This window comes from Cetorhinus maximus, chromosome 4, assembly GCF_964194155.1.
Source record: "Cetorhinus maximus chromosome 4, sCetMax3.hap1.1, whole genome shotgun sequence".
NCBI classification, from domain to species: domain Eukaryota; kingdom Metazoa; phylum Chordata; class Chondrichthyes; order Lamniformes; family Cetorhinidae; genus Cetorhinus; species Cetorhinus maximus.
Window position 1 is genome coordinate 155886487 of NC_135882.1, and position 16977 is coordinate 155903463.

Consider the following 16977-nt stretch of genomic DNA (forward strand, 5'->3'; position numbering starts at 1 on the left):
TTTCTCAACCCCATTCTCCCGCCTTCTCCCCGTAACCTTTGATCTCCTTACCAATCAAGAACCTATCTATCTCGGTCTTAAATACACTCAGTGACCTGACCTCCACAGCCTTCTGTGGCAATGAATTGCATAGATTCAGCACTCTCTGGCTAAAGAAGTTTCTCCTCATCTCTGTTCTAAAAGCTCTTCCCTTTGCTCTGAGGCTGTGCCCTCAGGTCCTAGTCTCTCCTACTAATGGAAACATCTTCCCCCTCATCCACTCTATCCAGGCCTTTCAGTATTCTGTAAGTTTCAATCAGATCCCCCCATATCCTTCTAAACTCCATCGAGTATAGACCCAGAGTCATCAAACGTTCCTCATATGTTAAGCCTTTCATTCCTGGGATCGTTCTCGTGAACCTCCTCTGCACCCTCTCCAGGGCCAGCACATCCTTCCTGAGATACGGGGCCCAAAATTGCTCACAATATTCTAAATGTGGTCTGACCAGAGCCTTATAAAGCCTCAGCAGCACATCCCTGCTTTTATATTCTAGTCCTCTCGAAATAAACGCCAACATTGCATTTGCCTTCCTAACTACCGACTCAACCTGCAAGTTAACCTTAAGAGAATCCTGGACTAAGACTCCCAAGTCCCTTTGCACTTCTGAATTCTCTCCCCATTTAGAAAATAGTCCATGCCTCTATTCTTCCTACCAAAGTGCATGACCACACACTTCCCCACGTTGTATTCCATATGCCACTTCTTTGCCCATTCTCCTAACCTGTCTAAATCCTTCTGCAGCCTCCCCGCTTCCTCAATTCTACCTGTCCCTCCACCTATCTTTGTATCATCTGTAAACTTAGTCAGAATGCCCTCAGTTCCTTTATCTAGATCATTATTGTATAAAGTGAAAAGTTGTCCCAACACTGACCCCTACTTAATTGGCTGCAAGGTATTTTCAGATGGTCTGAGGTCATGAAAGGTGTGATTTAAATGCCAAAACCTTTTTAGTTGCATTTGTACTTATAAAGTTATGAACCTTGGCTCAGTGTTCGTAGATTAATTTTAATGAGATGATGGTCCATCTTCCTCAAAACCAGTAAAGCTTGACAAACATGTAGGTCAAGCGCTCACACGTTTATGAAGTACGTTCAGTAGTATTTAAGCATGCACAATCATATTGTTCTTACTGTCATGCCTGATGATTGTGGGTTTCAACATGTTACAGTTCTGAGCTCAGTATTCAGATTGATTGCGCTTTCGAACCTAAATTCTCATCATTTCACCATTTATTATACACATCTTTCCCTTTCCATGTGACCAAAAGTTAGAAACAATTCCATTTAAGTTGCTAACAAGAACTAATGTCTCATCAATAATTAAATTTATAAACTTATTTCCTCACGAATGAACTTTACTTATGTTGAGTTCAAGAGATCGGTATAACCCCCTATCTCGTTGCCTGCAATTGATATTCTGCCAAGTGGAACTTGTCACTGTTGGCGTGTCTTCGATTTTCTACTATTTCTGGATGGCACTATGCCTCTTTTAAGTGTTAATTTAAAAAAAATACTTTACACAAGTTTCTGGTTTTGCAATTATTTGTGTTATAGTTCTCTCAAACATGGGAATCGCAACTCTCCAATTAACTACTGATGCTGCAAGGGTCAGTTTGCAATAAGCTCAGTGGTCACTGCCATACAGTTGTTGTGTTGCTCTACACAGCAAAGTCGGAATTGAAAGATGAAAAATGACCACTTTGCAAAGTCTTCAGCCTTCCTATTAATTGAATGATATGATGAGAATGGAGTTGTTAAATAATCATAGGTATCAGTCTCTATCAATTAATCTCCAACAGACCCAGACTTTAGGTAAGGAAAACATAAGTTAACCGATGGGTCCAAAGTTACCTGTCCCTGTCCCAAGCATGTACGTTTGCCATGTTTTAAATTACCCAATGAATCCCAAAAAATTATCTCCTGAAAGAAGTCTATCTAATTTGCATTAGAATTAATTAATATGATCTGCTTCCACCATCTCTCTTGGGAGTCTGTTCTGTACATTGACCACTTACTTAGTGAAACTATTTGTGCTATTATAAGACATTACAATTTAAGAATCACACTTGCCAAATGATGGTTAATATCAGTACAATTTTAAATCACCCCAAGTCAATACCGTACTTCAGTTACTAATTAACCCTGTTAGATCAGTGGAATGATCTTGCCTCTGGAATGGACCTTCAACCTGTGACCTGCTGATTCAAAAGACTTAATTGCATAAAGTGTTGTTGTCAACTTCAGTGCAATACTGAGGGAGTGCTGCACCGCTGGAAGTGTTTTTGGATGAAATGCTAAACCAAGGCCCTGTGTGCCCTCTTGGGTAAACATAAAAGAACCCATGTCACTAATTGAGGAAGAGCAGGAGTGTTCCCTCAGTATCTTGGTCAATGTTCATCCTTCAATTAACACTACTAAAGGAGATAACAGAAATAGTGGGAAACCAAGAGCTGAATGAGAGTGATGAACTTAGATGATTAATATGAGTGAAGAAAAAGTACTGGAGAAATTAATGGTACTGAAAGCTAACAAATCCCCTGGCTTGCATGCAGTGGTTCTAAAAGAGTTGGCTGCAAGGATGGACTGGTTGTGAACTTCCCTAGATGCTGCAGCAGTCCCAGTGAATTGGAAGGTAACAAACATAAAACTCCGTGATTCAAGAAAGGAGGGAGAGAGAAAATGAGGAACAACAAGCCAGTTAGCCTGACATCAGTCATTTAGAAAATACTAGTACCCATTATTGAGGAAGTGGTCACAGAGCACTTACAAAATTATATTATGATTAGACAAAGTGGTTTTATGAAAGGGAAATTGTGTTTGAAAAATCTAATAAGTTTTTTTGAGGATGCAATTGGCAGCATTGATAAAGGGGAACCAGTGGATGTAATATATTTCAAAACATGTTTGATAGGGTACCACGCAACAGGTTGGTGCACAAGATATAGGCTTATGGCGTTGGGGGTAATATCTTAGCATGGGTAGAAGATTGGTTGAAGGATGAAAACAGAGCAGGAATAAACAGGTCATCTTCAGGTTGGCAAGCTGTTGCTAGTTGGTGTCGGAAGAACCAGTGAAGGGTCCTCATTTAATTATAATCTATATTAATGACTTGGATGGAGGGGCCCAGCCTAATGTGTTTGCTGATGATACAACGCTAGGTGGGAGACTAAGTTGTGAAGAAGACAAAGAGCCTGCAAAAGAGGTATTAATTAAATGGCCAAGAAGGGTGCCTTGCTGTAATTGTACAGGGCTTTGGTGAAACAACACCTGGAATTCTGTGCAGTTTTGGCTTCCATACCAAATGAAGAATATTCTTGTTTTGGAGAGAGTGCGTTGAAGGTTCACGAGATTAATTCTTGGGATGAGGTTGTTGTCCTCGGAAGAGAGATTGAATAGAAAGGGCCTATAATCTGGAGATCAGAAGAATAAGAGATATCTCATTCATATGAAATTTTGAGAGGGTTTGACAGTGTAGATGCTGAGAGGTTTTTTCCCTGTCTAGAATTGTGTGCATAATCTCAGGATAAGGGATTCGCCATTTATGTCAGACGATGAGAATTTTTTTTTCACTCAGACAGTTGTTCATCTTTGGAAGTCTCTGCCCCAGAGGGCTATGGATGTTCAATCATTGAATATATTGAAGGCTGAGATTGATAGATTTTTGAATTTTAAGGGAATCAAGTGCTATGAGGATTGGGCGTGGAAGTGAGGCTGCAGTCAAAGATCAATCATGATCTTATTGATTGGCAGACTAGGCTCAAGGAGCTCAATGGCCTACCCCTACTATTTCTTATATTCTTATTATCTGATCATTTACCTAATTTGTGGGATCTTGCAATGTACAAATTTATGGCCGTGTTTTCCAGTATGACATTTCAAAAGCACTTCATTGGCTGTGAAATACTTTGGGATGAGGGTGTGAAAGGTGCTATATAAATGCATGTATTTCCTTTTTTATAGAAAGCAGTGCACTCATTCATTTATAGCAGAAATATTGATGTAATTATTATAGTTTTGGGTGGTGTCTCTGTTTCTGTGGAACTTGGACATTCTGTCAGTATTTGGACATGGAATATGGAGGGGTGCGACTGAATAGTTTGAATAGAATGTTTGAGTACAAACACCGGCAGATCCACCTTTGTATTTTCTTTGAACCACATCTGCTCACTCCCTGTTACCTTTACTATTCCTCTTTTTTCAGTCAGCTATTCAAATCCGCTTCACTAGAAATGAAGGACCTAACTTCAACAATTGCTTGAGCCAAAGGATTCTACATTCTGACTACATCCCCTTAGTAATTATTTACTTTCTGTTTTGTGTGTTAGAAAGAAGCCCGACAAAGTCATAAAGCACATGTGATAAAAGTAATAGATTTCATGTTTTCTTTCTTACAGACCTTTCCAGTACATATCATCCGACAGGTAAGTGTGCATTATTTTATCTTCTGATACAAGTTTTAGTTTTAGTGATGTTACTGGAATGCAAGTAAAACTTATTGATGCATGCACTATTTAACACATGGGTAAAGTATTGTTACTTTTAATTCATCACCTGAAATTGTATTACTGTCACTTGTGAGGAATTTTGGCACAATACTAAATTGAATTGACACTTAAATATTTTGGTATGGTGAGGAACAGCACCAACTCTGTTCATTGTTTTCATTATCGCCTAGAGTAATACAAAATTTCACAGCCTTCCACTTCGACTGTTATATTTATAGGTAACATCTTTTCTTTGGAAAAGAAAGGCAACACCCAGCATGGATTTTCTGACCTTTCCACCTGTCTCTCACATTTCTCTGTCGCAGTTTACTGTCTGTGTCATGCATGGAGGGTATGAGAAGAGAATAAGAAGGCAGCCATTGGAATATATGGAGAAACTCCATGAAAAGGAAATGTAAAATCTCAATGTCTGACTTCACAATGCATTCAGTTAACATTGTGATCTGTGGTTACACTTGAATCTTGACTCGAGAAAAGAGCTGGCGCCGAAGCACTGTGCCAAATGGTCGTCTCCTAGGCTGTTAATCTCTATGACACTGATGTTGTTTACAAGCCATTGAATTTGCAGTGTGGAGACTGATAAAGGAGTTTGATGACACTGCTACTTTGGAGAAATAATAATGCACTGGACCAAAAAATGGAGATTACATTATTTGGAAAATGAAAGTGCCTAATTGCTTCATACTAGATAACTAAATGGAGGAACCACTGCGTTGAAGTCACTCTGTAGTGTAATGATGATTATCCAATGGAAAGGAAGTTTATAAAGGATGTAAACTTCATGTGAACAGAGGTGAAGTCATCATTTTACGGGATGAAGGATATGATACAGAGGAAATTTGAAGTTGATTAATATGTTTAATAGCCTTGCTGTTCTTTGTAAAGGGAAATCTTTTCAACTGCATGGAATGCCAGAGAGGAAACTGACAGAAGTGAGCAGTACTTGAATAGTGGTAGCCTGGGTATTTTAATGAAACAAACTTTGGGCATATGGGGCAGGATGTCTGGAGTGCAGGATTTGCTTCCTTTTCTTTCCTTCTCTGCCTCATGATTATGATGTTGTGACTCAAAGCGTGATGCAGCTTGATGGACAAGTTGTCGCTATTTTGAATGATTAGGAGCAAGCCCCTCCCTGTCATTAATGCCAATGCTGCCGTGCTTCAAGGAGAGCTTCAAAGTGTCTTTGGAGTGTTTCTTTGTTCTCTCCTGCAATGTTAGCCATTTGAGATGGAGAAAGTAGGACCTGGTGGGGGAGATGCTTTTTGGCCATCTGGACACAACGATCAGTCATGGAAAACAAAAACAGAATTACCTGGAAAAACTCAGCAGGTCTGGCAGCATCGGCGGAGAAGAAAAGAGTTGACGTTTCGAGTCATCATGACCCTTCAACAGAACACAGACAGTTCTGTTGAAGGGTCATGAGGACTCGAAACGTCAACTCTTTTCTTCTCTGCCGATGCTGCCAGACCTGCTGAGTTTTTCCAGGTAATTCTGTTTTTGTTTTGGATTTCCAGCATCCGCAGTAGTTTTTTGTTTTTAGACCAGTCATGGAAGTTGATCTTTCAGGAGTTTTGCCTGAATTCTTGTGGAGCTGGTTTCAAAAAAGACACTAGTGTTTGTTTGACAGCCCTCTCGTAGACTTTGGAGGATGCGGTGGAGATATTGATCGAATTTTCTCGGGCTCTTATGTTGCACTCAAGAGGATACAGAGACTTACGAGAATGTTGCCTGGACTGAGGAATTGTAGTAACTTGTAGAAGTGGAGGGGAGATCTAATTTAAGTGTATAAAATTATGTGCGGCCTAGATAGACTGGATAAGAAGGTCCTCTCCCCGTTGGTTGGGGGAGTCTATAACAAGGAGGCATAGATTTAGATTAAGGGATAAAACATTTAGAGGGGATGCGAGGGGAAACTTTTTCACCCTGAGAGCGGTGGGGGTCTGGAACTGACTGCCTTAAAAGGTGATAGAGGCAGAAACCCTCAACATTTAAAGAATGCTTGGGTATATACTTAAAGTGCCTTAACCTACAAGGCTACAGACCAAAAGCTGGAAAATATGATTAAGTTCGATTGCTACTTTGTTGGCCTCAGTGGACATGATGGGCTGAATGACCTCCTTCCATGCTGTAAATTTCTTTGATTCTATGTGTCACCTGATATACAGTTCAGGTCCCACTGCAATACAGCAGTATGATGACAACAACTGCTCTGTACACTAGGATTTGCAGAGGTCTTTGTTGTCAAACACTCGCTGCCATAATTTGTAGAAGGCTGAGCTGGCACAGCTGATCGGCTATTTGATCTTCTTGTCAATTGTCGCCTTTTGAGAGAGGTGGCTGCCAAGTATGGGAAGTGCTGGAAATACTCAGCAGATCTGGCAGCATCTGTGGAGAGAGAAACAGAGTTAATGTTTGAATTGAATATGAGCCTTCAGAACTGAAGGGAGGTGATGGGTTTTATGCTCTTCAAAGCCAGCAGGGAGAGGAAGAACGAAAGGGAAGATCTGGGATAGGGTGGAGCTTGGGAGAGATTAAATAACAAAGATGTCATGGAACAAAAGGCAAAGGAAGTGATTGTAGTAAAGAAACAAAGCATTGGTCCAGAGTGAGTGTTAATGACAGAATAATGAACTGTCTGAAAGCAAAAACATGGAATCAAGACACAGACTAGCAATTGGAAAAATAAACAAATCAGAATTGAAGACAGAATTTATGGTCTGAAGTTGTTGAACTCAATGTTGAGTTCAGAAGACTGTAAAGTGCCTTATTAGAAGATGAGGTGCTGTTTCTCAATCTTGGATTGAGCTTCACTGAAACATTGTGGCAGGCTGAGGACAGAAATGTGAACGAGAGAACAAGGTGGTGAATTAGGTGTCAAGCAATCGGAAGATTGGGGTCATGCCTGTGGCCTGACTGGAGATGTTCCGCAAAGCGGTCACCCAGTCTGAGTTTGGACTTTTTATTATGTTAAAGGTGCTTTATAAATAGGAATTGTTGTTGACTGAGTATGATTTGGAACACTTTTGCATGAAAAATAAGCTTCCATCTAAGGCGTAACTTAGCTACCCCTGCCCCAACCCCTTTTGTACTACTGTTTGCCATTTAAAAGGAACCCAATTTAATTGTCAGAATATATGAGAAAAGGCGTCAAATTATCTTTCTATTTAAAAAAAAAGGCAAAAGGCTTGTGCTGAAAATTACAGATTCCTGAGGTGGTTAGGCCAGCATCCCTAATTGCCCTTGTTCACAGAGCATTTAAGAGTCAACCATATTGATGTTGGTCTGGAGTCACATATAGGCCAGAACGAAAGGACATTAATGAACCAGATGTTTTTACAATCAGCCGTGGTTTTGTGACCAGATTAATTCACATTTCACCATCTGCCATGGTTGGATTCGAATCTGGGTCCTCATCCTCAGAGCATTACCCTGGATGTCTGGAATACTAATCCAGTGACAATACACTATGCCACCGCTTCCCTTTGCAAGAAATGAAACCTGATGGAAAAATACAAATACAGAAAAAAGCTCAACCCGCCCCAACACTGAATAAGGTTTTGACCTTTACCTCCTCTGATGCACCCTTCTCGGTTGAATTTCTAGTTTCAAACTATCCACTGGCTGTCAACTATCCCCTGAAATATCCAATGCCTGCACCCTCCCCAGCCCCACAACAGCAATCCCCACCTCTTCACTGGCTGTATTTCTCTTCCCCATTGCCCCACCCCCCTACTAATGCTGAATTCCCTTTCCTCAGCATTCCATTCCACTCCCCTTCTCTGCCCTTACCTTTCTCATCTACCTCCTTTTCTACCTCCCACATCTCTTTCCCTTTCTCTGTCCCTCTTCATTGTTATTCCTCTTGATCTCCTCTGCTTTCTTTTTGCCTCACTCTCTCCATTCTCCCCCTCCCTTCCCACTTATTTTCATCCTCACTGCTCCCCATGTTGCACACTGTCATTAATGTGCAAATTAGTCAGCAATTTGTCACAAGGTGGAGTTACCTCATGAATTGCAAATCGTCACAAGTTTTTAGGTGATTTGTGTCACTCCCACTATTTGCTTTGTAAAATAATATCTTGTGGTTAACCTCCCCGTGAGTTTCACAAAGTTGTTGCGTTTACACGTTAATTGCCCATTAAACCTGCCACAAAGATTAGTCTAGTAATTAAAATTGGAATTAAAAACAGGAAATGTCGGAAATACTCAGCAGACCAAGCAGCATCAGTGGGGAGAAACAGGGTTAATGTTTCACACTGAAGACCTTTCATCAGAACGTGTTATTGGTGAAATGTGCCAACTCTTCTCAGATTGCGTTCTCAGGTTGTGTTCTCGGATCCAGGAATTATGCTAGAGTAGCACAAGGGGGAAAGTGGATAAATATAATATAGAAAAATATATTTATGTATGTATTTTTAAAATGAGAACAATAATTAAGATCATTTTTAAAATTGACTCTGCTGTATTTTTGAAAGATACAGGGAACATTTCATTCTGAAACATTTGTGGAAGAAACTTTTTTTCAGAAAAATCTTTGGGGAGGACATAAAGACTATAATTATTAATATAGTACAGCAAGTACTTTGTATCTGCAAATAGTTGAGACAACAATGGTACTTAAAGAGGCTAGGGAGTAGACTCCCAGTATGCCATTTGGATCTAGTATTGTACATTGATTTGGGAGAAATAGAAAGGGGCAAAGTTAAGAAATTTAATTAAGGTTTTACAGAAGCTACCTGACTTCAGCAACATTGTGAGAGAAACATCGTATGGCATGGATGTCAAAATCATCAACCCTCCATTCATGCCTGGACAATTCCAAAGTATACCTTGCTGGTTTCCCACATTCTACCCCCTGTAAACGTGAGGCCATCCAAAACTCTGCCTGCATCTTAACTCGCATCAAGTCCCGTTCCCCTGTCACCCTTGTGCTCACTGGCCTATTTTGGCCTACTGTCTTTCATTTTAAGATTCCCATCCTTGTTTGAACTCCCTTCATAGCCTTGCCCCTTCTATTCTCTGTAATCTCCTGCAGCCTCACAACCCTCCAAGATATCTGCACTCCTTGAATTCTGGCCTCCTGGTCATCCCTGATTTTAATTGCTCCAGTGTTGTTCATGCCTTCAGTTGCCTAGGTCCTAAGCTCTGGAGTACCCTTCCTTCTCCACATCTCTCCCTCTCTACCTTGCTTTCCTCCTTTTAAGACACTTCTTAAAACATATCCTTTTGACCAAGCTTTTAGTCATAGCTTCGTAGTTTGTTTCATAATGCCTTTGCAAAGCACCTTGGGACATTTTATTACTTTAAGTCTATTGCACAAATATAAATTGTTGTTGAAATTGAATCTGACTTAACAATCTGAAAACACAAATTTTATAGAAATGAACCGAACAAGATCAGCTCAAATTAATTGAGAATTTTTTAGAACCCTCATATGAAATCAGTCGCTTTGAAGCCCAACTAAAGGAATGTGATTGTTGTGAATGAGTTCAATAGTCTGAAATAACAATATTTATATAGTGAACGCAGTGAATCTGAAATACTCCAAAATTGAAAATGCCACCCCAAAGGTTAAACAGCAAGTCACCTTAAGAATTAACATGTAAAATTGGGACATTGTGCTAAAATTGCATTTGGTAAAGGGTCTGGTCAATGTTCAGATTTGCACCTTAACAGACACTGTTACACGTTCTGTGTATGTCTTTATCTGGCTTCTCTATTTGGGAAGCGAATAGGAAAATCAGACTTGAGAAGGATTTATAATGGTGTTCCATTAATAGTCCATTAGCATGTTGGAGTGCTTTGAAAACTGGGACATTAGAAGAGTTGTGAACCAAAATTATGTGTGTGTGAAGCTTTCGTGGAATTGAGCTAAACTACTCGGCATACTGAGCTAATAATAATCTGTGGTTGGACTAGTAACACTTTGGAGCTCTTGGAAAACCGTGAAATAACTCATAATTATTTGCAGGTACGATAGTGGTGTTTAAGAGGCAGCTTGACAAATACATGAATAGGATGGGAATAGAGGGATACGGACCCCGGAAGTGCAAAATGTTTTAGTTTGACGGGCAATATGATCGGTGCAGGCTTGGAGGGCCGAAGGGCCTGTTCCTGTGCTGTACTTTTCTTTGTTCTTCTTTGTTCTATTTACTTTTAAGTAAAGTAACTTATTTTCTATATTCAGTTTCATAAACATGCAAAGGAAAAAATTTAGGTATACCCTGATTATGATCTGGAATGATCATCATGGTAAAATAAATACAACAACTTGCACATTTCAAAATACAAGCCCATGAATGGGAATGAATTTTGATTGGTTGGTTTGAAAAGTTCATTATTATTAAAGAAACTTTCTGCAACATAAAAATGAGTGCAGGCTACTTTATAAGGTATTTTAAAATTGAGATTATGTCTTAAATATTTTATTTGTATGTTTGCTAAATTGGGATTTTCTACAAATTCTTAAATTTTAAATTTTCATTATTCTGCTAGAGTTGTTAGCTGCAGCCAGATTAATGTGTTATGGTTTCAGGGCATTTAACTGGTCTGAAGGGATGACTGAGCAAATAACTGCAATTTTCACTATAAGTTAAACATCTTTATCTGGTAATGACATTCGTTGGATTCAAGATGCAGTGTTCTTGCAGGGTCACCTTTACTTGTATCGCTGAGTACCATATTTTTAATAGTTCTTTATGGAACCATTCAATGATATAGTATAGAAGGAGGCCATACGGCCCATTTTGCGTGTCTGACTCTTCGCAGAGCTATCTAAATAGCCCTCCCCTTTCTCTTTTACCAAAGCCCTGTAATATTTTTTCTTACAAAGTATTAATATAATTCTCTTTTGAATGTCACTATTGAAAATGTTCTTCCGTCTTTCGGGCAGTGCATTCCAGATCATAGCAACTCGCTGTATTTAAAAAAAATCTAATCTCACCTCTGGCTCTTAGGCCAATTACCTTATATTTGTACCCTTCTGCTTACAGGCTCTTCTGTCTCTGGAAAAGGTTTCTCTTTATTTACTGTGTCAAAGCTGTTCATGCTGTACTCTCGTTATATTGGCCACGCACTGAATGGGAGAAAAGAATAAATTAGTTGTGCCACAAGTAATTCAGTGTATAAATGCTTTGTGATGTCAGCAATGTAATGGGGCACTATATAAATGCAACTACAGTGTATTACAATTAATATTTCTGACATTAAACTTGAGGGCAGATAACTTGAAAACGGATTCATTACATGGTCCCTTAAATATATTTTTTAAAAATGTACTCACGTCATTATTAATAATCCAAAAGATGTTTTCTTTTTACAAATAATCTCCTAATGTATTGCTCATATAAAAAGTGTTTGAAAATATTAGTTTGTTGCTACTTTCTAATTACATTTATTTTGATTACTCATCGTTATCGTCCAGGTTCATTATAAGTTTTCCTTCACAAACAAATTTTGAGAATACAATTTGCAGTGTATTTTGCCTGATATAATTTTATGAATAAGGTTGGTGGAAAATGTTTTCAATGAAGCTTATTCAAGATGCTAACTACTGTGCACTTCACTGGATTCCCACGTGTCCTCCATCATTTCATGGAATGTTAAAGCTACTATTTGAGAAATATATTTGAATATTTCCTGCCATGTTATTTGATACTTTGTATCATTTTGAGAAGCATGATAAAGGATTCCCTCAGTGATCAACGAGTTTATCCATTGAATAGGTGAGCTGTAAAAACTACAAAGTTTGCTCATTGGATTATTCTGAAGAGTCTGGTCTCAGCCTGGGAAAGTATAGGTGTGTGGTAATAGCACTGCAGTTGTCCTCAGCACCAGTTGGTTAGGGAGTGGAAATTTGTCTCAGATTCTTGCTAGTCAGTAACCCCTGCTAGTGAAGGGTACATGTGTGGATGGCTCTACCTTTATACCACCTCTCTTGACCCCGACACTGCCTCTATGTTGTCAGACTGCTTATCTGACCTTGTTTCCTTGGTGAGCTGCAAATTCTTCCACGAATGTTTTCTTAATCATTGTGAAGAGCAAAGCATTGCCTTTGTTCCCTGCCCCCACCCCCCAACCCCAACCCCATTCTACTCCACAAACTCCATTCCCTTGTAAATGACCCCAAGTCCTCCCCAGCACAAAGATGCCTATTTCCACCTCCTTGCTACAGCTGTACAGGTAGATGGTGAGGCCACACCGAGAGCCCTGCTTTGAGTTTTGGCCTCCCTATTTAGGGGTGATATACTTGCATTGAAGGCGGTTCAGTGAAGGTTTACTAGCTTGATTACTAGGATGAAGGGGCTATCTTATGAGGGAAGGTTGAGCAGGTTGGAGCAATATCCATTGGATTTTCAAAGAATGAAAAGTGGTCTGATTGAAACATATAAGATTCTGAGGGGGCTTGACAGGAAACATGCTGAGAGGATGCTTTCCCTTGCCTGGATCTAGAACACGGGGGTGTTGTTTCAGAATAAAGAGACTCCTATTTAAGATGGAGATGGCCCTTTGAATATGTTCAAGGCTGAGATACAGGAGCATCAAGGATTATGGGGAGCAAGCAGGAAAGTGGATCTGAGGCAAAGATCAGACCAAACATGATCTTATTGATAGGCAGTCGGGCTCATGAGGGCCAAATAGTGTACACCTCCTAATTTTCACTTTCTTATCTTCCCCTGCCTCAGCCCACCTGTAGCTGAACCTCATACATGAATTTATTACCTCCAAACTCAACTGTTACAATGGTCTTCAGGATGCCCTTCATGAATTTAGAGAATGAGGCTGGGGAAATAATAATGGGGAGCCAGGAAATGGCAGAGGAGTTGAATAAAGACTTTGCATCAGTCTTTACGGTAGAAACACTAATAGCATTCCAAAAATACTAAGTAATCAAGGGGCAAAAGGTGGGGAGGAAATAAATACAATAACTATCACTAGAGAAAAAGTATCAGGGAAACTGATGGTGCTAAAGGCCGATAAGTCCCCTGGAGCTGATGAGTTGCATCCTAGGATATTAAAGGAAGTAGCTACAGAGATAGTGGATGCACTGGTGGTAATCTTTGGAGAATCCTTAGATTCTGGAAAAGTCCCAGTGGATTGGAAAACTGCCAATCTAACACCCTTATTCAAAAGGGGATGGAGACAAAAAACAGGTAGTTACCTATAAGCCAGTTATCTTAACATCTGTCATTGGGAAAATGTTAGAATCCATTATAAAGGATGTAATGGCAGAGCATTTAGAAGTGCATAATCCAATCAAGCAGAGCCAGCATGGCTTTATGAAGGGGAAATTATGCCTGACAAATTTATTAGAATTCTTTGAAGAGGTAATCTTCAGGATAGATAAAGGGGAACCAGTAGATGTAATATATTTGGATTTCCAAAAGGCGTTCGATAAGGTACCGCACATTAGGCTACTTAATAAGATAAGAGCCCATGGTGCTGGGGGTATTTATTATAGCATGGATAGAGGATTGGTTAACTAATAGAAGACAGAGAGTTGAGATAAGGGGGGCATTTTCAGGATGGCAACCTGTAACTAGTGGAGTGCCACAGGGATCAGAGCTGGGGCCTCAATTATTTACAATATAAATGACTAGGATGAGGGAAATGAATGTATTATTGCCAAGTTTGTGGATGATACAAAAATATTTGAGAAGGCAAGTGGTGAGGATGACATGAGTCCACAGAAGGATATAGACAGGTTAAGTGAGTGGGCAAAAACTTGGCAAATGGAATGTAATGTGGGGAAGTGTGAAGACATGCACTTCAGCTGGAAGAATAGAGGAGCTGAATATTATTTAAATGGAGAAAGACTGCAGAAAGCTGCAGCACAGGGATTTGGGGGTCCTCGTGCATGAATCATAAAAAGCTAGCATACAAGTTCAGCAGGTAATAGGGAAGGTAAATAGAATGTTGACCTTTATTTCAAAGGGGATGGAGTGTAAAAATAGGGAAGTCTTGCTAAAACTATACAAAGCACAAATTAGGCCACACCTAGAATACTGTCAACAATATCTAAGGAAAGATATACTGGCATTGGAGGCAGTCCAGAGAAGGTTCACTAGGTTGATCCTGGGTATAGAGGGATTTTCTTATGAGGAGAGGTTGAGTAGGTTGGGCCTGTATTCATTGGAGTTTAGAAGAATGAGAGGTGACCTTATTGAAACATATAAGATTCTTAGGGGCCGTTTTCCTCTTGTGGGAGAGCCCAGGACCAGAGGGCATAATCTCAGAGCAAGGAGTCACCCATTTAAGACAGAGATGAGGAATTTCTTCTCTCAGAGGATAGTGAATCTGTGGAATTCTTTACTATAGAGGCTGGGTCTTTTAAGTATTTTCAAGGTTGAGATAGACAGATTTTTAATCAGTAAGGGAATCAAAGGTTGTGGGGAAAAAGGCAGGAAAGTGGAGTTGAGGATTATCAGATCAGCCATGATCTCATTGAATGGCAGAGCAATCTCGATGGTCCGAATGGCCTACTTCTGCTCCTACGTCTTAATGCTTTTATGCTTACGGTTTTGAGCTCTTGCAAAGTCTGCTGCCTGCATCCTAATCTGCTTACACATCTCCCCTATGTTTGCTGACCTACATTGACTCCCTGTGCACCAATGCCTCAGATTTAGAAGTCTCATTCTTGGTTTCAAATCCCTGTTGGGACTCATCTTTCTATCTTGGCACATCCCTGCAGCCCTGCATTCCATCAGTAACTTGGCATTCCTCCAATTCTATTCTCCCAGACATCCCTCACTCTGCCTCACTCTTGGTGGTCATGCCTTTGCCCATCTGCTTCCGAAACTCTAGAATTCCCTCTCAGCATCTCCACCTCTCTGCATCTTTCAGACCCTCCTTAAAACCAACTTCTTTGTCCAAGCTATTAAAGACCAAGTTTTTTGGCTTAGTGCCAATTTTTTGTCTGGTTACGCTTCCATGAAGTCGCTTGTGATGGTTGTCTACATGAAAGCTGCTATCTTAGATTGTGGTGTATAAATCAGCGGTCAGCGCAGTGTATAAGACAACCCCATTTATTCAGTGCCAAAATGCATGTTTAGGCCTCAATTCAAGATATAAGTAAACCCCCCATTTTTCAGCCAATAGATGCATGTTTTGGGTATGCTTACGTATGGGGTCAGCCTCAATTTTTCAGCTCAACTTTAAAGTTATACTCGCCTTCTAAGCCAGTGCATGAGATCAAGCAGGTGATATGTCCCTGTTGCCAAGAAGATGCACGGGAGTTTAATTCACGCCCAAACAGAGCATACCATGCTTGGCAATGAACAGAAATGGGTCATTCTGCAAAAAGAATGAATTATGAAGCTGGATTCAAGCTACTAGTGATAATGTTTGCTAACCTTTTGTCAAAGGGTTGTCAAGGGTTCTTTAATTAGATGAATGAGAACGAGCACTGTCTCCACTGCTGTTTGGCCTATTAGATGTTGAAGGTAAATCAGCCACAGGTTTGTTGTCATTTTGAAGCAAAATATTCATGTACCTGCTGCTTATGGCCTCCATCTGTGCTGTAGGATTCTAAGACTGTCTGGGAAAAATAGATTTGCGCATTTGTAGAGTGCTTTTCATGACCTCAGGCTGTCCCAAAATGCTTTACAGTCAATGAAGTACTCTTTGAAGTGCAATTACTGCTATAAGGTAAGAAACGCAGCAGCCGGTTTGTGCACAGCAAGATTCCACAAGCAGCAATTGTGACAATGAACAGATGTTAGTGATATTGCTTGAGTGATAAATATTGGCCAGATGTGGGAGGGGCCCCTTTATTTTCAAACAGTGTAATGGGACCTTTCACATCCCCTCAGAGGGCTGACAGGGTCTCAGTTTTACTCATTATCAAAAGACAGCACCGCTGACAGGGCAGTACTCCCTCAGCATCCACTCAGTACTGCATTAGAAGGACTCTAGCATCCCAAAGGGAATTTTTTGATCATTGTAAATAGTAAATTTGATCACTGTATACGTTGTACTTGTATCAAGTTACATTGCATTCAGTTTGGAATGTGCAAAATGTGTGATGTAAACATAGGATTCATGGTAATCACATTTATGTTGTGTTTAACACTGGCCTAAGTTCATGAATTAAAATAATTCAGATGCACAAAGAATACTTTGAAGTCAAAACACACAATTTCAAGCATGTACCATTTTAACAAGACTGATGAATGCTGTTCGACAATGCCTGACAGCATTCTAGGAATATGGTGAATGAAATACAATGATGTAGTTGGCATATGCACCGAAAGAATATAGTCAATCATCATTCTTGCCAGCTATATGGAAAATATGGGAGCTGCCTTCGAGGATCCAGGAGCTAGCTGTGGTACTGATAGGTTATTATAGTACTGCCCTAGTTTCCAAGCAATGCGTGCTCAGATTCCAATGCTGTTTTGAGTAGGTTATGATTTTAAAAAAAGGGCACACTCCT

General features: G+C 39.9%; 1 protein-coding gene across 3 annotated transcripts in view; it reads left to right on the top strand.

Moving 5' to 3' along the window:
- LOC144679973 (focal adhesion kinase 1) overlaps positions 1-16977 on the top strand; it is a 531813-nt gene that overhangs the window by 140438 nt on the left and 374398 nt on the right. For all 3 annotated transcript variants that reach the window (XM_078540999.1, XM_078541000.1, XM_078540997.1), the window contains exon 2: positions 4434-4460. Coding sequence is in view for 1 of the 3 variants with exons in the window: in XM_078540997.1 (XP_078397123.1) it covers positions 4434-4460 (27 nt within the window). In the remaining 2 variants the exon portion in view is untranslated. The remainder of the gene's footprint in view (positions 1-4433; positions 4461-16977) is intronic.